This window comes from Pleuronectes platessa, chromosome 5 (assembly GCF_947347685.1).
Source record: "Pleuronectes platessa chromosome 5, fPlePla1.1, whole genome shotgun sequence".
NCBI lineage: Eukaryota > Metazoa > Chordata > Actinopteri > Pleuronectiformes > Pleuronectidae > Pleuronectes > Pleuronectes platessa.
Genome location: NC_070630.1, coordinates 4,581,519 through 4,602,977, shown reverse-complemented (window position 1 = coordinate 4,602,977; position 21,459 = coordinate 4,581,519). Strand labels below are relative to the sequence as shown.

Below are 21,459 nucleotides of genomic sequence, written 5' to 3'. Positions count from 1 at the left end.
TGTTTCCTCAGCAGAGTTCAGGTTTGGGCTTTGATGAATCTGGTCGGAGTCGGGGTGAAATTCCAGTCAAATGTACCGCAGATGAAACGGATGTTTACCACGGAAAACTGATCTCTCTTCTTCCTGCTTCTTCTCAGGTCCTGCTCAGGTTCCCATGATGTCTCCAAATGGTTCAGTGCCTCCAATCTATGTGCCTCCTGGATACGTTTCACAGGTATTCACTCGACCCTACCTCCGGTCCAGTGTATCTGATCGGCATCCTGTTTAACCCAGATTCCATTAGATTTTTGCATCCTGTGCTCTTTGCCTGTTCCCTCTTAGATCATAGAAGAGAACGGAGTGCGGCGGGTTCTGGTTTTACCTCAGCAACCAGAGTTCCACCCAGGGGGGCACTCCCCTCTTCACCACCCTCCACCTCCACCCCACGCCCACCTGCCTGCCTTCATCCCGCATCCTGCCATGATGCCCCCACCACACCACCTGTACACAGGCATGGGGGACATGAGTTCTCAGTATAACTCCCAGTACCATCCAGCTCATATCTACTCAGAGCAGGGTGAGTTTGAACCGGCAGTGTCTGGACTGTATTGTCATATTAAGATGTATTTTATTTGTTCTCAAAGCCTCATTTGCAAGACAAGAAGTTTATTTGTGTGTCCATTTTGAGATTCACGCTCTTTCTTTTGTGTCCATGTGTCTCAACTCACAAGTCTTGTCATGTTGTTCCTCCAGTCTCTGCAGATTCTCACTCCCAACATGGACGCCCGCCGTTTGTTCACAGAGACGACAGAACTAGCAAAACATTCGAGCGTCTGCAGAAGAAACTGAAGGACCGTCAGGGATGTGGAGGAGGAGGGCAGGTGAAGGACAGCCCTCCCCTTTCGCCGCAGAAGTCTTGCAATAGCCCTCCCACGGCGGACATTCACAATGGCGTTGGAGGGAAAGGGCTGGATGTGGAGCAGGAGCAGCTCAGTCATGCAGTGGCCAGCCCGGACAAGGCAGCAGGCAGAGGGAAAAATGGCGAGTCGAGAGGTAAGGATGTTTTAAAGGGGTGGAGGTTTGTGAAAATTCATAGTTTGGGTTGACACCGAATTTTCCAAGATGTTAGGAGTGGATTGTGTTGCGTTAAGGTGCAGAGAGAAGTGCCTCATTAACTGCTGCAGCCGGTGGCAGAAAGTATCAGCAACACGGCCAACATTATTCTTGATTACAATAAATCTGACTGCTCATTAATCACAGAATTTAACACTGCTTCCTGGTGACACCAGTACATAATTAAGGAATTACTGTCAAAAGAAAAGAATAATCTCTATGACCTCATGAAAATGGCAGAAATTTAAGGAGGAAAAGTTATGAGTAAAATGTAACGTGATGTGGAAAAAAATATACCACTATGAACCATAACTTTCTTTCTTACTTTTGATCATTCCTAAAGAAGGTAGAGGAAGTTCGAGTAGAAACGAAACATAACCTCATTCTTTTAGCCACAATTCATTGGAATCAGGTCCGTTGAGGTTGGTGGGAACAGAGAAGTTCTTACCACAACTTTTTTCCAAAAGTATTTGTAAAGGTGGATTTAGAATGAGATTTATAATCTTCCTTTAAGAGCAACTGAGATTTGTCATTGCACTACAGGTTCATTCAATTTATTCTCACATATTTATTCAGCAAGTACCACTGGATAACATATTGGATAGATGGTGCGAAGTAACACCAGTTACTACACTACATGTGTACAGGTGTTAATGTAACACATCGATTTTTAAAGTGCTCAAAATATAAAGCAGTTATAATTAAAATCAGAGAATTAGTCAGTATTATCTATAGCTGACGTGGTTTGTCACATCTCAGAAGCATTTATTCTCAAAAAATGAAACAAGGTTTTATTAGCTGTCCACATTTCTGTTTGTTTGTCTTCTCAGAGCTGGACAAGGAAGCCCAGGCCCTGCAGGCACTTCTCAGCAACATCAGTAAACCAGTGGTTAGTATTCAATTCTCTTTCTTTCATCTAATTAATGCAATTTGCATGATTTTATGTGACTATTAGTGCTACGTTCTTGAAAACTTGTAATGATGCAAATGTAGTGCATCATTAAACATTCTATTAACATCCATGATGAATTCTTGCTGACAACCTGCTAATGGAGTCAGTCCTGCTGACTAGAATCCATGTGGGAATTCCTATTCCCAAATTTGCCTCTAAACAACTGTGCTGGCAGTTACTAAAAGATCTGAGCTTTGCTTAGAAATAAGCACTGACTTTTAACTGAACACATTCTAAGCTGTCACATCTGCTCTGTTCTTTGCGGCACGTAGACCACTATATGTTTATTCCCAAAATACAATATAAGACACTTCATTCTTTTAAAATAACCATTGAAACCCCTTTTCAAATAGTTTTAAAGCACACATATTATGCTTATATTTTGGTTCCTAATTTGACTACTTGATGTTATTACTTGAAGAGGTTTACATTCTCCGATGGTTAGAAAACTATGCATTATGCAAATGTGGGGCATCGTGATGTTACAATTACCAGGAAGTATCGACCAGGCGACTGAAAGGTCGTTTCTGGAGCTTCAGGAGCTTTGGGGGAAGCAGTCCCTTTAGTGCAGACCTTAGGAATACATTACAAAAACATATGTGCCACATTAAAGGAAAGAAATACCAGAAAAATCATATGTCCCCTTTAATGGCAGCAGCTGTGTACATAAACTAAGAGGAGAATTGCTGTTTCACCAGCAGCCGAGTGGGAAGCAGTAGAATTGGAAATAGAATATCCTTGACCTAATATAAGATGGATTTGTCACACACAGACACGAAGGTCAGACTGCCTTGTAAATCTAGCAAAACAAGTCTATTGAGGACTTGATGGTTACGGTTAAGGCGGGGGGGGCGTCTAATACACGGAAGGTTCAGCTTCAACGGAAAGTCATTCTCTCTGCCACGTTGGTTTGTTAAAGGTCTTAGAATTGAAGTGTAGGAAGTAAAGTCGTAAGGCCCTCTTCACCAGGGCAGCACCTTCTTCCCTCTCCCTAGGGCAGAGGGGAGGAGGAGGTGCAGACTTGACCTGATTGAGTTATTCCTCATATGAATCCCCCCTGCAGCGTAGCTCAGGCTATTTTTAAACCTCCTCAAAACAGAATGAAAAATCCTAGGATTGCGCAGCACAACCCCACCAAGTGCGCAAAACTCAGAAGTTGCGTCAGCTGGAATATTTTTGATCCTCTGTTATTTGCAGGCAGTTAGAATTTTGTGATATTTTTAGATCTTTAAAAATAAGAATTAGAAACCTGAAACATTAATATTGACCTGACATGGCCCCTTTGGGTTTAGCGTAGGAAAGAAGTGGCAGATTTAGCAGCTGGAGGAATACAATCTTTCTTTCCATGTCTTGGTTTGATATACACATCCTAAGTGTGACATAGACCTGATAATGATCCACTTTCACATGATAGGTGTCAGACATCCAGGCCAGAGGAGTGGTAGTGAGCTGGAGTGCGCCCTCCAGGCCAGAGAGCGACAGCAGCAGTGCAGAGGACGACTGCAGCCCTCCGGAGGCCATCAGCTATGAAGTCTCCATCTCTTTTAGCGGCAAAGATGGGAAATACAAGAGCATGTATTGGTGAGCACAAGCAGTAGGATGAGCACAAGCGCTAGGATGCCATGAAGTTCAACACCAACTAAAATATGTTTCTGTTTCTTCTTCCGATGCAGTGGGGAAGAAATAAGTGCAACTTTAGAAGACCTTCGACCAGCTACAGACTATCACGTCAGGTTGGCCTCGCCCTCCAGCTGCCTTGGTTTTAGCTAGTGTTAATCCACAGTGAAACATTTTGCAACTGCCTTCTTCTCCTTTCCTCAGGGTGCAGGCCGTGTGTAACTGTTTACAGGGAAGCCCGTCGGAGGCTGTGAGCTTCACCACTTCAAGCTCTGAGCCGGAACCTCCCAATCCTCCCAGGAAGGCTAGTGGGACCAAGAACACACTCGTTCTCCAGTGGAAGGTAAAAACAGGGGGACATGATGAATGGATTCAGAACTTTTATTCAGGCATTTATTTGACATCAAAGAACTGTTTTACTGAGAGAAAAAAATCATGAAGTAGATTTACAAGATGTACTCAGTAGAGTTCATATCTTCATGAGGCCCATCAGTCCTCTTTATGAAACCACATTTGTATTTAATAGATCAAGATTTTTTTATTTGGATCGGCATCAATTGGCACTCATTGTTATCAGTCCCAAAAATTTCAGTTTTTCTATCAAGATCCCTGAATTTCCTGGGAAATACGACAAACGGCCGAAATCTCGCAATAATAATTTTTTGGGGATCTTCATAAAAATGTAATGGGTTCTATTTAAGCCCATTTCTCATCCTTCCAAGTTTCAGTTTCAGAAGTTTTTGCTTTAATCATGCTGACAAATAAATAAACCAGCCAACAAACAAACAAACAAACCATAACCATCTTGGCGGAGCAAAATTTCCCCCATCTTGACAACTGCTGCTGAGATTCCCATCGGTGTGGTACTTAAACTTGATTGACTCCATTTAAGTCACAGAGTTGCAAGCACTAAAAGAAAGTGGTTTCACAGAGATGAGTCGCAGTCATAGGAAATATTTAGCTTGTTTATATATTTATATGATCTACCCGTCTGTGGTTTATTTTCAGGCTCCATGTGACAACGGTTCCAAAATCCAAAACTACATTCTTCAATGGGATGAGGTAATTTTATTTATTTATCCCGAAAGAAAACGTTGAACCAAACTCTTTTTCAATTACGAGTTAAACTAAAGACTTTCTTTCTGAAGGGGAAGGGCACTGGGATATATGAACAGTGCTACTTTGGACCTCAGAAGCAGTACAGAGTGACCAAGCTTTCACCGGCCTCCAGATACTCCTTCCGCCTCGCAGCCAAAAATGACATGGGAGAAAGGTAGCCCCCCCCCCCTCCCCCCGCTAATAGTTTACTCCCTGGATCCCCCATTTTGTCCATTTTTATGTTACCGTTCCTTCCATTCGTTGTCTCCATCTGTGTGTGTGTGTCTCTCTCACTCGGTCTCTCCTGTCTCTTTTCTCCCATTCTCTCCCATCCTCTGTCTCTCTCTCTCTCTCTGCCCTCCCCAGCGAGTTCAGTGAAGTGGTGGACCTGTTCACTTCATGCAGTGTGCCATTGCCACCCTTCCCTCCAGAGCTGGAGAAGGCGGGGGTGACCTGGCTGTGTCTGAAGTGGCAGAGACCCACCAGCTCGCCAAAGGAGGATGACATCTACTATATATTGGAGATGGAGGAGGAAGGCTCGGTATGTCTCGCATATTTTGTTTCTTACAAGTTGCACGAATGACTTAGCAGCATCTGCAAAATACTAAACGTATTGTTTCCGCTCTGTGTAAAGTGCTTTCTGCAGTTGGAGAGTCATTACTGTTTAGAGGCTGGAACCGCCAAGTGTTTCTCCTTGATTGTCTGACTGCATTAAATATTTATAGCATTAACAAAGTACACTTACAGTTTTCACAGTTATAATCAAAGAATGATAAAAATCAATGTCCCTGGTTCCTGCATCCTCTCACAGCTTCTTAGTTTATTCATTTCAACCTGGCCAAGATAAGAAATCTAACTCGCCCCTTGTGCCGCGTTACATTCAACCTCACCGCTCGGAATTACCAACCCTTAGTCAGAAGTTGAAACTGGAAGTCCCCTCAAGTTGGACCACCCTGACTTCAAAACCCAAGATGGCCCCTCCATATATCAAGAGTAGTGAAAGCTGTAGTTTTTACTGTTTAGTAGCACTTATGTCATTAAATTTGTCAATCACATAGGACTGTTGAATTACTGTCTGTGGACGATGTATTACGGTGTTAGTATGTGTAAAATGCAGCGTAATGCTTTATTATGAACTGTTATGGCTAACAATTTCTCGCTGCTTAATGTAAACGTTGTTGCTGTGAAACTGGAGCACCATCCACTCAGGTCAATGTGACTTCACGCCACGGGCCGGGCTCCGAGGTGTAATGGAACGGCGCATTATGTCCCGTGATACTTTCACAGTTTTCTCTTAAAGTTACATGTCATTTATACCTACTGTCACCTCTACTTGCAGACATAGGGCCTCCCAGGGAAATCACCCAAAAAAAGCTCCTATCCCCTGTAGCTGTTTGTCTCCAGCAGACCACTTTGTTTTCTGCGCTACAATGGTTGTCTTGTAAGTCATTGCTCACCTGGTTGTTTTCTTTCTCCCACTGTCGTTTGTCTCTGTCCCAGGGATATGGCTTCCAGCCAAGCTACGATGGCGACGAGCTATCCTGCACCGTCAGGAGTCTCCACAGGAGCACCAAGTACAAGTTTAGGGTAAGAAAATCGCGCTGTGATGTTTTGCAGTCAAAGCTGTTGATCCACGGCTTTAATTTGAACCGCAGTTTAGTGTGTATGGGCAGAGGGGACAGGCTTCTGCCAGGGAGAGTGCAGACGCCCACAGTGGCCCTATGACTCATCCATGTGCAGGATTGTGTCAACAGGGTGGTGGGCAACTGACAGGAAGGGTCAGTATTAAACATCTCACATTTGTTTGGATTGATTTATAGTTCTTTGTCTTTTTTTTACAACATATCTTTTTTAACACCTTTATATTGGAAATAGAATCTGCTGGTTTTGACAGCTTTACTCGATCCCGTGGTTTTTGAATAACTCATAGAATCTGCTCCGGGCTGTAAATCTTAAATTTTCTGACTGTCAAAGCTGCAGGTTTTCTGTGCAATGTGTCGGCAACGTGTGTCAGAATTAGACTCTTCGCTTCTCGCTCACAACACATGAATGAAGAGTTTGTTAATGAATTTAAAGGCTGAGGCAAATTTTGAAGAGGACCAAACCGACTCAAATGTGATTCTAACGCTGCTGGGATTAGTGGTTTAATCCCCATTCGGGCCATTCATGCTAAATACATATGCAGCCATAATTCTCTAAGGCTCTTAAGATAAATGTATCTTGAGGTTTTCAGCTCTGCCTGCGGCTGGCAGCCCCACAGGGCATTCAGACTGAGCGTGAGCCAACTTGTTCAAACCAGGGCTAGGGCCTGTAATGTAATTATGTATAACAACTTAAAAAAACATAAACATTATTGCCTTTTTAAATGATTTGGCTCGTAACGTTCACAATTTTCCTTATTGTTAGCAAAGCCCATGGAAAGACCAAAACAAACGGTAAATTTATATAATTTCCGAGTGTGTAGCTCCTGTGCCAAATGTCGCTGTTGTCCAAAAACATTTCAATATTTTCAATGAGGCTCTCTGTCGCACTGGTGGATTTTTTTTTTTCCAGTGAAACCACAGCTGTATTTTGAGATGATCCCACATATACCAGCCGACTTCTATAAGTACTCAGCTAGGTGTATTAATGTACAGAAAACATACAAACAACATACATAATTTATGTGATGGAAATACAAGAGGCTGGAACACCATATTTGCCTTTGTGTATTTAATAAGGGGCTTTCTGCAGAAAGGATCAACACAGAGAGGCACAAGGATCTCAGTGAAGATGCAGGACAGTGAAATACAACGATCTTATATAGGAGGACTAAGGCTTTCTCTCAGAACCAGTTCAGACTGGTTCTGTAAGCGCAGGATGGGAGAGGAATCTAGACACAGACAACTGATTTACATATGTTTCCTTTGGAGATGAGCAGACATACATTCAGTTCTTTGGGGAGTCTAAAGGGTCAGTTGACAGTTTTCAGGTCATACATAGTTCAGACCATTAAAACACTCCAGGTCATAAAGTATTTGGACAGTTTGTATATGTATGTAGATACTGGTAATAAAAGTCTTTAGACAGGGCTGCAAAAACTTACTTTCCAACTACAACATAGGTTTCACACATACTTAGTTAAATTTTCATTACATTTACCTCTAGAAATGAAACTATACATCGATTAGTCTAAGTCTAATTTTCGTGTTGTGATCAGTGTATATTTGTAATCCTATTGTTAGATCAACTCTCTTTAGCAAGAAGAACCAACAAGCTTGAGAGTGAGTGATACAGGAAAGTTAGAAAGTTGTGTCACAGTTCATTGTTGGTTTTGGTCTTTTTATGGGACTTGTTGACAATAATAAAGATAAAGAAAGAATATAAACATTGAAATTTAAAGTATAACGAATATAAATTCAGTGAATATCAGTTGTATTATTGTGCTCAGGTAATCTCACTATAATGCATGGAATCTCTGCATTTTCACCTATCTCGAAAAACTTTTGTCCCATCCCCTTCAAACTTGGTAGGTATGTTGCTTAGAGCCCAATGTAAACACTGAGAATAAGAAGGCTTTACTCACAAAGCCAGAAAAAACCACACCACAGCATTCTCAAACAATACTCACAGAAAGTTATTGTTACCCAAACAAACCACCATATGCCCAAATGAAAGGTTCATTAGTCACCCTCGAGACTCTCTCCCGCTTTCACTCTCTCCCTCATGTCCAATTATCCAGCTGTGCAGTGTGAGCAGGGGCTGGGTGCTGTGCACGTTTGTCTTGGTACAGTATGGATGTGAGCTGCACTCAGCAGGCCCACGGAGATTTTCACATAACTGCAGATGTGCCGTGCCGAAATGCAAATGCCACTAAAGCTTATTGCCTCATTTTTTCAATTGCAGTGCTTGTGGTGCAGAAACTGTTTTGTTGAAATGACCCTGTAGATTTAAGGAGCTGAATCTTTCTGATGTGGTGTTTTTCCGAGGCCATTTGAGATGTTACACTCACTCTGTGTCTCAGATCCCTACATTACCCTTCTCTGAGTCTAGTCAGTGCTTGTTATCAGGAAACATAATGACCTTTATGCACTCACCATGCACTGACTGACATCAGTGATATGACACCTCAATGGCTGTATCAATGTACTTTATCCAGGTGGCGGCATACAACTCGGAAGGGAAGAGCAACCCCAGCCAGGTGGTTGAGTTCATCACGAACCCAGACAGACCCAGTGGTCCCTGCAGGCCTGTCATCAGAGGAAGAGTCCTGCCCAACAGTTTCAAGATGGCCTGGGGTGAGCCTTTTACTTATCATGTGCCCTTTCTTACATAAAGACACTCAAGTCTTGCATGACGAGGCAAAGTTACGCTCACGGTTCTCATTGAGCTCTGCCTGATCAGAGGTAGTTCTACTGGAGACAGATGACTTTCCTTTTAGTTGGTATAAAAGATGAAGTGACGGTCTCTGTCATTCAGACGTCAGCATGAGTTCTTCCTTCTCATGGGACACACGCATCAATCACTGCCTCCATTTTCCGAAGGCTGGGAAATGCCATGTTTGTAGATCATAAAAATCTGCAAATAAAATGAGATTCTGAAGGCCACAGTGATGAAAAGCCACATCATTGGAAAAGCAGTGCTTCATCTACAGTCATATTTTCCCTTTTGTTCATGATTTGGGGGAATTATTGGGAAATCTGCTACCATGAAGGCACTCAAGCACATTTTTGCTGGAAATAATCGATTCTCGAGTTGATGTCCAGACTACTCTTATTCAGAGGCTTTACCTAGGTGAGGGATTTGGTTAATGCAGTTTAATACAAATATGTTTGTATTGGTTTGTTTTGAAATTCAGAGCCACCAAAAGATACTGGTGGAGCAGAAGTTACTAAATACGTTGTGGAGCTGTCTGAGGGCTTAAGTGGTGAGTTCTACATTTAAAAAAACGAAATATTCAAATGATGTTTTGCACTTTGAAAACATTGAAATTATTGCAATTTATTTGAAATGTTTTGTGCCCAGGCATGTCATGGGAGCTGGTGTACTCAGGCCCAGCGATGGAGCACGTGTGTGAGGGTTTGAAGCCGGGCTGCTCCTACCAGACGCGAGTTTACTGCATGAGCGAGGGGGGGCAGAGCCCGGTGAGTCACTCAGCATCAGCATCAGCACACGTGCACAGACACAGCCGCGCACATGGGCCTTGTGTCTCGCCACAGGAATTCAAAAAGGTTGCTGATCAGTACATTGATCACAAATCAGCTATTTTTGTTTAAAAAATGAATCCATATCCCCAAGTACATGTACTTGTAAACACCCTCCTAATATTGGTTGCCCACTAAACAATGTAGTACCCCTGATTATTGTGTACAGTTCTTCTGTTGGCTTTCTTATTGCTGATGCATTTCTTGGCTGTTAAAGATACTGCAGTTGTTAAGCCAAGAAGCTCTGAATCTCCCCACGTCACATCCTGTGGTTGATCTGATAAATTTTGCATGAGTCAAGATATGCTTCTCTATTTATGGTGAGTTTTAATAGGAAATTGTCATTCTCAGTCTCTTATGTTGGGAGATGAGACAGTGCTTCCTGGTGTTCGAGTACAAGTCAAAGCCCTTTCATCGATTAACCCTCCTTGCATGTGTCAGAGGATGTTTTTCTTAATTAGTTCAGTTCACAGACCCTTTTCATTAATTTCTTCATCAGCTGTTAGTGCATGCATTTATTCATGATGGGGCCTCTAAAGAAACATGACTCACGGTGGCGAGCTCCTGCCTTTCCGTGCAGCACAATGTGACATAACACTCACATGTTTGCCTTTTGTCACAGTAGTTCAGTTTGCATTAAAAGAAAAAGAAAAGACCTATTTTCTGTCACCAGCAAATCTGCCTAACTTTACCCAAGGCTCTGAAAGGAAACACAGAACGCACCTCTGAACGCTGCAGTCACATTTGCCTCCTCGCTCGGGTGTTGTAGCCTGAATCCCATAAGCTGCTGAAAAAGACAATATGTACGCATTGACTTTGTGTTGTACGGGAGATAAAGACGGGCAGGATGTGCGATTGTTTATTTTAATTTTTTTTCTCTCTGGGTCCTAATTGGTGTGTTGTCTTCCCTCTCAAGCTGTCGGAGACCCTGCAGGTCCAGACTCCTGCGGTGCCCCCAGGGTCCTGCCAGCCCCCTCGGCTGGTGGGCAAGCCCAAAGCCAGGGAGGTGCAACTGCGCTGGGGTGAGTCATTCCTCTCCAACTCAAATCTGTGTGGGATGCAGCTTCTGTTGATGCATTTATTTGTCTCGCAAATAACCTCAAACCTGCAAGCTTTGACTATGCAGTTTGGAAGATTATCTTTGTAAATATACTGTGTCGTACAGCACTTTTAAAGGATATAGATTTATAACCACTGGTTTCGCAAATTTTCCAGGTGCTCCACAGGTAGACGGAGGCAGCCCAGTGTCCTGCTACAGCGTGGAAGTGTGTGGGCTGCAGTCTGAGGACAGCAGGGAGGTTTACCAGGGTCCAGAGCTGGACTGCTCTGTGGGAGGATTAATGCCTGGAAAAACCTACAGCTTCCGGCTCAAGGCAGCGAATAAAGCTGGGGTGAGAACGTCTGTCAAAGCTGATCCATCAATAACAGGGAGAGGGGTTGTTTTTTTCTGATTCATGCTTTCAACCCTCTCTCAATATATTTGATTTGAAACGTCTAATATTAGATTCTCTAGCTGTATGAAAATGTTGTTTCTTCTCTCGTGTGGATAGTTCGGACCTCTCTCAGAGCGCTGTGAAGTCACAACCGGCCCCGGGGCGCCGGAGCAGTGTCGAGCTCCCTCCATCACATGCAAATCCCCCAGCTGTGTAGTCGTGACCTGGGAGGTAAAGCCATCTCCTTTCCACTATTTCCCCCTCAGATGCACACAAATTCTCATTTCACATATAAATCATTCTGAGAACCCTATCGGTTACATTATTAAAAAGACATCACAGTCTCCTCTGTGTGAGTGCTGATGTGTAATTTGTCTGATTTTGTCTTCGAGGCTCCTTCATGCAACGGAGCAGCGGTGACAGAGTGTCGCCTGGAGTGGGGCGCTGCTGAAGGAAGCATGCAGGTGTGTTACAGTGGACCGGGGCTCAGCCATGAAATGAAGGGGCTGCTGCCTGCCACCAACTACTTCTGCCGGGTGCAGGTGAGCAATAACAAATGCTAAACAGATTTGTTCTGTGAGGCTTCTTCATTAAACATTAAGATCATTAAAAGCTCATCTTACAAACCCTGTTTGAGTAATTTCTGTTTAAATATTGAGTGAAAACGTATTAAGAATTCAGGGCCGTTCAGCAGAATACAAGAATTTCACTAATTCAACAAAATAATTCCCTGTGTGGGTCTGTGGAAATTAATCTGATCCAGTGAGTGGGTTTGTTGCTCTCACAGGTTTGAAATCATTTTAACAGCATCAGTATATAAAATATGGAAATTCACACCTCCTTTTTAAATGGAGGAAGTTGAATACAGCAAAGATCAGCTGATCAAAGGAAGGGGGTGTTTTAAAAGATTTTCAGATTTTGCTTTTTTAAAGTGTAGATACACTGTGCAATAATTTTTTTTTTTGATCTCATCATGATGAGTACTACTGGTGCAGCAGCGAGTTAAACCACATCTCGGTTGTGCTGTTGCACTGAATGAATTTCTCACCGGCCACCAATGAATCCAGCACTTGTCTACTCGAGGAGACGTTAGAGGCTGGCATTAAAACTTCGGCTTTGTCCTTTGGGTCTCGTCTAGGCTGAAATTTCAGACCATGCTGTTCTTTCTCTCGCAGCCTCTTTTGTGGTTCAACGAGGGATGAAGGAAGGAACAGTGGCTGCTTATGAGCCCTCACACACACACTTTGGTTTCCCTCGTCACACACAGTCCTCAGTCCAGGCAGTGCCGACCCTAAAGAGTACCCTTTAGTCGGGCTATAGATCCAGACTTTTATTTTAGAAGTTGTTTAAAAACACAACATAACCCTTTCCTTTCAAAAAATATAATATCCATGGCTAGAAATTTTAAACATTACACCTGTAGGGGCTTGTTGAATCTTACCAGCTGTTTACATTGGCACTCCCCCTTGTGGTCAAATATGGTTGTTACACGTGTTGTTTCACATGACACGTATGAGTTGGCGTTGACTCGGGTGTTGTTGATGTTGTTGTTGTTGTTGTGCAGGCTGTGAACGTGGCCGGTGTGGGGCCCTTCAGCGAGGCAGTGCTGTGCCAGACCCCCTGCTCTGTGCCTGCAGCTGTCAGCAACATCTACACGCTGAAGGAGTCCGAGCTGCAGAGGTACGAGACCCCGGTGGATGCAGATGAAGACGAGGAAGAGGAGGAAAGCGATTCCCGGCCGCCGCCGCCGCTCTACTCGCCGTCCACCTGCCTGGGCATTTCCTGGGACGCCCCGTGTGACCACGGCTCTGAGATCACCTCCTACCTGATTGACCTCGGAGAGCGCCAGCCCGTCTCCATCGGCCCCGTCAGCAAACACATCATTCAGCATCTGCAGCCGGACACCAGCTACAGGTAGAAACTTCCTCTTCGTCATGAGGTCAAAGGGTCACGAAATTTGTACCACACAACATTGCACCTTTCCAATGTCAACAAGTGCGAACAGATAAGAAACTTCTAGAACATAACATGTGATACAAATCAAATTATACACACAATTTAAACTCTGGGCATAAAAGAGGAAAACAAAATATGATTCAATACATTTGTAAAGTCTGGTTTATTCAGGACAGGCAACATTTAGACTAAACTAGACTTGGACTTTACATCCTTTACCATCAAAGACAAAACGAAAGCGGCTTGTTTTTGATTCCGGATTATAGAAGAGGTTTATTTTTACGGGGAAACTACTCTTGTGCATCGTTGCAATCCTCTTCATCAATTTATTTGTATTTATCTCAAAAGTCGTCGGCACAGGATGTGTAATTACAGGCCGTTTGTCTCAAGCCCACACAGCTCTGTGGCAGAATCACGGTGAAGTCTGACGGTGACGTGTTCTCCGTTGACTTGGCCCCCACACGTTTGATTTGTACTGAAACACAGAGTTTGAATTAAAGTGCCGACTTTTAGCTCTCAGGAGACCCAGAGTCAAAACAATATCAACATGTCACTCACGGACTGTGCGGAGTCCGTGAGTGAACGTAAACATCTGTCAGTGAGATCAAATACTGTTGATACCATGATGACAGCCACTGCAGGGTTTCAGCTCAGGTCGGCTCAGGATACATTCATATCAAGGCTAATTTAAAAAAACAGTTTTAAAACGATCCCTGTCCAGACGAGTAATTTAAGCTTCTTATCAAAAATTATCTCCATGGTCCAAACCAACACACTGAGAAGCTTCATCATCATTCGATGTTTAAGAGGAAGCAGATTTTCTTGTTTGCTTAGTAGCAGAACATTTTATAAACGAGGAACAGCAGTGGTGAAAAGTACGATTTGGGATTTAATTTGTCTTTGACCGACAACAAGGTGAAACTGTTACCGACAGGAAGTCTGGGCATCGCTTTGCATTCTCCTCTGGTAGTCGAGTTGTGGCTGATAAGGGCCAATCAAGGAGTGAATGTGGGTAACTGCAGGTTAATGCACCAGAAAACTACTGAAGAGTGTCGAGGCTTAAACACAGCAACAGGGACGTATTCATGTGGATGTAGCCTCAGCACATTGCAGCTCTCTGACGTTGACATCTCTTCTCTTCTTCCTCCTCAGGATCCGAATCCAAGCCCTGAACAGCCTGGGAGCCGGCCCCTTTAGTCACACCTTCAAGCTGAAGACCAAGCCCCTGCCCCCGCAGCCGCCCCGCCTGGAGTGCACTGCCTTCAGCCACCAGACCCTCAGGCTCAAGTGGGGCGATGGCCCAGCCAAAGCCGCCACCTCAGACGCCCTCCAGTATCAGCTGCAGATGGGGGACAAGAGTGGCAGGTTGGTGTCCCCCCCCCCCCCCCCACACACACACACACACATTCTTATAAACCTCAAGATAACTGTATTAAGGGTCCTGATCATACCTGATTGTTAAGATTAAGATGTTTCCTAGGTGATATGATTATAACGTCTAAGGATCAGATCTCACTTCTTTGATCTAAAAGGAAATAAACACTTATATAATTTTTTTTGCAGGAGGAAAAAACAAATCACGTTTGACTCACTCGTAAATTCTATATCGGCGTTGCTTTTTCAAAAATGTTCAGACATGGTGAACAAAGCAGGATAATTATGCACTCCTGCTTACGGAGAGGACGCCATTCAACGGCGGCGCATGTGGGTGGTTGAGGGCACGTTCATGTGCTGAAAGAACTGTGAATGTAATCTGAACGACCGGTGACCTGATCACACACGAGGTGTTAGCACCAGGTGTGATCAGGGCAGAGCAGGGTGGGGCACGTGGACCATAACGCACCAGAAGGAGCTCTATAAGGAGAACTGATGATTTACTGTATATTTCCTGGGAGAGGAGTTGCCCCTCTTGTTTGCCTTATGTCATCTTTACCCTTTTGCTCATTAAATTCTCTCTCTCCCTCTCCCTCTCTCTCTCTCTCTCTCTCTCTCTCTCTCTCTCAGATTTATATCCTTGTGTAAAGGACCCTGCCACACACACAAAGTCCAGAGGCTTAATGAGTCTACCTCTTATATGTTCCGCATCCAGGCCTTTAATGAGGCGGGCGAAGGGCCCTTCTCCAATGTTTACACATTCACCACCCCACGCTCTCCTCCAGCTCCTGTCAAAGGTACAGAGGTTCTCTCTCTCCTTCTCTCTTTCTTTTTAAATCTGTCTTTCTTTCGCTCTTTTTTTATATCCTTTCTTTCTCTCTCTCTCCGTCTTTTCCCTCTCTCTCTCTGACCTTTATTTCTTTATTCACTCTTTCTCTTTTCTCTCTCTCATTCCTCTTTCTCCTTTTATTACTTATCCACTCTTTCTTTCTTTCTCTTTCTTTGTATACTTTTACTCCCTTTCTCTCTTATTTTTTTTACTCTTTCTTCTATCTCTCTCTCTCTCTCTCTCAGCTCTGATAAGACTCGTGTGGAAGAGACTCACGTCATCCTCATGTGTCGAGTCTCTTCTGCAGTTTCTCTTTTGATCCCTGATTGGCTCCTATGTGCCAGTTTGTCAGTGTTGCTCAACAGTTGGTCTCCACTCAGTGAAGTGGACTCTCGACTGTTTGAATTCGGTCCAATTTGAACTTCGGGTCTAAAGCTTAATATCAATATGATACAAAGAATGAAACCCCACCCACACACTTGTGTATCATGACTTCAGCAGTTCAGTACCACCACGTATTTTTATTGTTTTGCTTAAAATGCCACCTACCTAAAGAGGAGCATGAGTCACACTGACGACTGTGCTAATGGCAAAAAGTTAGATGTTGCATGCAGGTTCAGCTGAGTCACTTCACATATCAAAGCAAGTTCTTTTGTATTAAAACAAACGCTTTCTTCAGAAACTTAATATCTCAAAGCTTTGATTCAAATAGAAACTTGAGAAAATGTATGTGTGCAAATCTGATCTTGCCTTGTGCACGTGTTAAAACGCATCAAGAGAATCAAATGTTCACTGAGACTGATCAACTGATTATATCTCAGTGGTCAACAGTCTGATCTGATTGTTATAGTGTAATTTAGTTCTTGTTGATTTTAAGTCTTAAGTTTTATTCATATTTCATTTCTCGCGCTCTCCCTCCAGTCCCTAAAGTGGAGCGTCTCGATGACAACTCCTGTGAAGTCACATGGGAGGCCCTACCGCCCATGAAGGGGGACCCCATCACATACACCTTGCAGTCCATGATGGGAAACTCTGAGTTCAAACAGGTACTGGCAGCGTTGTCGTCGTGTGAAGGTTCTTCGGGCTCTGTGTCCTTCCCTTGTTACCTGCGGGTGACCTCCCATTCATCACGGGGGCCTTTTGTCACAGATCAGGATGCAGATGGTACCGGGGGCCTTAACGTTTTCACCGTGTGGCATTGCAGCGTCCTGCATCAGTCACTAGTGGCTTTAAATGGCCCATTATGCAAACGTCATTGATCCTTGAGGTTTCCCAGGTGTCGGGGCCCCTGCCTGCACATTCATCGCTCTCAGTGGCCTCCACCACGCTAACGTGGAATAATGGCTACTGCCGGATTATGCTAATCTCCCCACATGATACATGGCAATTGAATCAGGGAGGTGAAATTTCGTTTCCAGTTTGTTTCCATGGTTATTTTCAGTCCCAATATATATTCTAAAAGGTCTGTACCCTCCTCCGGTTGCCTCGTGTTTTCATCCTGCCAAATTATAAACAAGAAATTATTTTTTTCATTAACACCCACTTTTATAATTCACATGAAAAGTTGGCTCACTCAGAAAATGGAAAATCAAAAAAGTGTCACTTTAGCAACCAGACAAATCAAGGCTCTCCAAAAAACTCATTCGGCTGGGTGAAGAGTGAAGGCAGATGGTTTCCACACTTCTGCCAAAAAACGAAATAACTCTCACAAATTTTCAAAATACATCTGAAAATAGTCGGAGCTAAAAGAGGAAGACAAAACTGTATCATCCATTATTCCTGACACGGAGCTAAAAGGTGACATGAGAGGAAGTTTGTCACTTTCAGAGTTCAGGACATGGTCAATAAAAACGACCTAATTTCTCTGATATGAGTCAGGTTCAGTTTATCAAGATTCTTTTAAGCAACGGAATAAAGTCAGTGTAAGAACTCGAGGATTATGTGGAAGGTAAATAGAGCCTGAAATATTTTTCTATCTGCTAATAAGAGCCTTTCACAGACAAATCGGTTTGCTGATATAAAAACTTTTATTTTTAGAGAATAAACAATTCAGAAAAGTTGTGGTCTTATGTTTACATTAAAGTTAAACCGTCTGTTTCCTCTCCTTGTCTCGTCTCCTCCTCCTCCTCAGGCCTACAAAGGCTCCGCCACATCCTTCCACGTGCAGAACATGCAGCCCAGCAGCGACTACCGTTTCCGGGTGTGTGCTATCAGGCAGTGCCAGGACGCCCCCGAGCTGAACGGCCCCTACAGCCCCACGGTGACCCTCTCCCCTCAGCGGAACGAAGTGGCGGTGGGCGGCGGCGCGACCGGCTCGGGATCAAGAGCCGGCACCGAGTCCAACCGAGCCAGACGGAGCCTGACGGACGAGCAGTGCGCGTTCCTACTCCTCATGGTTTTCGCCGTCATCGCCATCCTCATCGCTTTTGTCATCCAGTACTTTGTCATTAAATGAGCGGTTTTGCGCAACCCAGCTGCAGGGTTATAGCTTTATTCTCTCCCATCCCCCCTCCTGGTCTCTATTGTTTTGTATCCTTCATTTTATACATATTTGTTTTTCGTCGTCGACAGAGTAATCGCATTACTCGCTGTGGTGTGTGTGGGGAGAGGAAGGGCCGATGAGTGACAGCTGAAAACCGGATATGAATCAAGGATGTAACACCTTAATTGGCACCTGCGATATCGTCCTGACACTCCTGCCTTCGTCAGCCCCGCCCCCGACTTTGTGTGATATCTGTCGTTCAGTTCAGATTTTTGTTGAATTACGATAAGCTTCCTGTGCGTAAGGAACTCCGAAAAGAGCAGGGAAATGGTTTATTTTGGGGGAGAGGGTCAAGGGGGGGAAGGGGGCGCTTCGACTCATGTACTCGTTGATTACAGTATATATAGTCATTATTTATATTTCCATTTATGTGTCCAGTATGAAACTGTTTTTTTTGCTAGGTGTGTTCCTAAGATAGTACATAGGTGTGTCATTAGCCTATCTGCTATTTGATCCTGGGACCTGGTGGGCCAGTGTTTGCACAGTGAAGGTGTGTGTGTGTCCAGATGTGTGTATTGTTTGTAGTTCGTGCCACCGAGGTACACGGCTGGGAAGCTCCAGGGCCAGATGAAGGGACTCGAGCCCCCGCTGGAGTCTAAGGGGATCTAGTGAGAGAAGAACCGCAAACGAAAAAGAAAAAAAAGATCTCGCTCACGTTCATTTAGCACTTTCCATCCTTTTAGATGTTCCGAATGTTTAAGGATGCAAAAATGACTGGAGAAATGTTAGTATATTTTTGTACAGTGAAGACGCAAAAGGACCTGTAAGTTTGAGGAAAAATAAATGCTCGGTATAAAGTTTAGAAAAACCAACAAAAACCAAACTAACAGTGAATTCTAATTATTTTTACTATCATATAGTTATACTGTAGCTTGTTTTTACAATCATGCAGCTGCTTTACTCCGAAATATTGTTGTTCAGCACAAAAAATGTATGCTTAACTGTATGTTTTCTTTTATTTCGTTCTTTTGTTGTTGTCCCCCCCCCCCCCCCAGTAATTGATTTTGCACCTTAGTGGAAGAAAAACCTCGACCGACAGCGTCTTGGTCTTGTGATGCATTTTATAGAACACACTTTGAGATTGTGCGAGCCCTACTTGTGTTTTGGGTGTTTTAAAAGTTGTACTACCACATTATTATGTCACTGAAACAGCTGATCTGTCTCAGCCAAAAAAAAATCAATTGCATTTAAAACAAAAAAAAAATGTTACAAAAAAAGAATTAATTGAATTGAGTATGAACCAGTTGTTTCAGAGGCCTTAATTGGAGAGGAAAAAAAAATCTCGGGAGAATTTTTCTTAATATCTCTTAAGTTTTCAATGTTTTTCTTTTAGTGTTAGAAAACACTAAGCTGTGTTTTATTTCCTTTTTATTTTTTGCATCATTTATTTGATGTTAGTAAACCTACGTAATTGTGCGAGATATTGAAAGTAGTATAACTGTATTACCTATGATTTGATTTTGATTTTTTGTTTTTTTGTCAGGTCATACATTTGTGAAGTATATTTTTTTATAATATTGAAGTAATATAAGTTAATACTCTCCAGAGAAAATAATAAATCCTGAGTACTCATGAATCATGGAACGCAAATGGCAGATACAAAATATCATGTACTTCCTGTGAATCAAAAATTTGCCTTTCTTTCTCTGTGTGTTGAAGTATTCGTAACAGATTGCTAACGCAGAGTTCTCACTGGTAATCTGGCTGTTAGGTTAGGTCTAGTGTCGTTTGGTCTCGGTGGCAGATTCCTGCCTCTGAGCACCGTTTAAAAAAAGAAAAGAAAAATTAAATACAGGTACCTTGCAAAACGTCTTGGATAATTACATGATTTGGTCTTTGAGACATTCTGCAAATGTCTTCTCTTTGTCATTTAAAGAAGTCAAATTCCTATTTTTGATAGCGATTGCAACGTGTGCCATTTTAACACCTCTTCACCCGGGGGGCTCACCACCTCTGGCTGGGGGTGGTGGTGGGGCGGGGCGGAGGGTCAACAAAATGCTACAAAAATGAGTAAAATATGCACAAAAATAGACCATTTTTATGTAATTTTAATGTTTGCAGTTACCTCATACACCGTACATTCCAAAATGAGAAATTTGTTATACTATACATACTACCAGACATATCACTTTAAAATGTTCGTTATGGGAAAAATGTATAATCATAGGTATGTATCTAAAGTGTATCTGTATAGCCATGATATCTACAAAGGATCCATGCACAATAAAAGATTTATAATTCTTAATGGCTTGGGTATTTGTGTGTGTCTGGTTATAACATGGTTCTAATCTGACTTGTGGATTTTTGGCAGTAACTGTGCTGTTGAAACTGTACAAAGGCAACGTGGTTCAACACAACAGTTCGATATCCTGCGGTTAATCAGTGGGAGAGACATTAAACTGCACATATACACATTTCAGACCCTTCCAACTTTTACTGAATAAACTAAGATAGAAAAACTAACTAAAAGGTGATAGGTGGCTGTAGTATTAACACAATAATGCACTCAGAGTGGAGGTTTTAGTTATTTTATTCCACTGTTTATCAGAATCAATCACAGGGAATAATAGTTGACAGCATGTGCAGCTGTAGCAGAAGAAGTACACAATATAAAACTACACACAAAAACACCAGTGAATGTAAGTCTAGAAACAAATATGTCCACATGAACGAGGGGTAGTAATCTGGTCTAATGTTGGAACAGCCCATCACTGCTGCTCTGGGTGTGTGTGGACAAGGTATTACCCGGGTTGTGGGGACCTTACATCTGTTTTCCCACTGACAGTATGGGGACTTGTTTAGCTAATGGGGACAAAAAATAAGTCCCCATAACGTAACCTTACATTTACAGGTGAAGACATAGTCTAAGGTTAGGTTAAGATATAGGATGAGGTTAGGGGTGTGGTTTGGGACAGGTTAAGGGTTTATGTTTAGGCTGGGTTTGGTTTAGGTTGGGCAAAGTTTAGTTTAGGGATTGGTTTATGGTTAAGGTTAGGTTAATTGTTGAGGTTTTGGGTTAGGTATGTAGTAACTGGTTTAGGTGAGAATAAGTCTCCAGGAAATCAATGTAAGTGATGCTGTCGAACAAAAAGCCCCTGAGAGAAACAAACACACCTGAGTGGTGTAAGAGTCATGATGGACGAGGGGGAAAGTGGACCTGCTGGTCTCGAACACAAAGGGCAGAACAAACAAGCTCTCGTTGTGGCTGACAGGAGTAAACAGAGGAGGGACGGTCCCGCGGCCCCGTCAGGTCCGAGCTCTGCATCCGGCCGCGGGTCAGCTCAGAGTAAACACTCAGACCTGATGTCAGTGTGACTCCTGTGAAGGTTCATTCAGATCTAATGGAGCTGGTGGCTCTGAACCAACAGAGCACAGAAGTCATC

At 43.1% G+C, this 21,459-nt stretch overlaps 1 protein-coding gene across 4 annotated transcripts in view; it reads left to right on the top strand.

Annotated features, from left to right (window-relative positions):
• The window catches only part of fndc3a (fibronectin type III domain containing 3A), a 45,309-nt gene extending 24,988 nt beyond the window's left edge, over nucleotides 1-20,321 (top strand). For all 4 annotated transcript variants that reach the window (XM_053422368.1, XM_053422369.1, XM_053422367.1 and 1 more), the window contains 23 exons: nucleotides 138-214; nucleotides 322-556; nucleotides 733-1,032; nucleotides 1,923-1,981; nucleotides 3,459-3,625; nucleotides 3,718-3,777; nucleotides 3,866-4,004; nucleotides 4,670-4,723; nucleotides 4,810-4,934; nucleotides 5,126-5,300; nucleotides 6,260-6,346; nucleotides 8,898-9,036; nucleotides 9,597-9,665; nucleotides 9,764-9,882; nucleotides 10,859-10,964; nucleotides 11,158-11,333; nucleotides 11,493-11,606; nucleotides 11,768-11,917; nucleotides 12,940-13,289; nucleotides 14,484-14,696; nucleotides 15,336-15,502; nucleotides 16,456-16,580; nucleotides 17,666-20,321. In XM_053422368.1, the coding sequence (XP_053278343.1) occupies nucleotides 138-214; nucleotides 322-556; nucleotides 733-1,032; nucleotides 1,923-1,981; nucleotides 3,459-3,625; nucleotides 3,718-3,777; nucleotides 3,866-4,004; nucleotides 4,670-4,723; nucleotides 4,810-4,934; nucleotides 5,126-5,300; nucleotides 6,260-6,346; nucleotides 8,898-9,036; nucleotides 9,597-9,665; nucleotides 9,764-9,882; nucleotides 10,859-10,964; nucleotides 11,158-11,333; nucleotides 11,493-11,606; nucleotides 11,768-11,917; nucleotides 12,940-13,289; nucleotides 14,484-14,696; nucleotides 15,336-15,502; nucleotides 16,456-16,580; nucleotides 17,666-17,989 (3,530 nt within the window). In that variant the 3' untranslated portion in view covers nucleotides 17,990-20,321. The remainder of the gene's footprint in view (nucleotides 1-137; nucleotides 215-321; nucleotides 557-732; nucleotides 1,033-1,922; nucleotides 1,982-3,458; nucleotides 3,626-3,717; nucleotides 3,778-3,865; nucleotides 4,005-4,669; nucleotides 4,724-4,809; nucleotides 4,935-5,125; nucleotides 5,301-6,259; nucleotides 6,347-8,897; nucleotides 9,037-9,596; nucleotides 9,666-9,763; nucleotides 9,883-10,858; nucleotides 10,965-11,157; nucleotides 11,334-11,492; nucleotides 11,607-11,767; nucleotides 11,918-12,939; nucleotides 13,290-14,483; nucleotides 14,697-15,335; nucleotides 15,503-16,455; nucleotides 16,581-17,665) is intronic.
• Nucleotides 20,322-21,459: the final 1,138 nt, after the last annotated feature.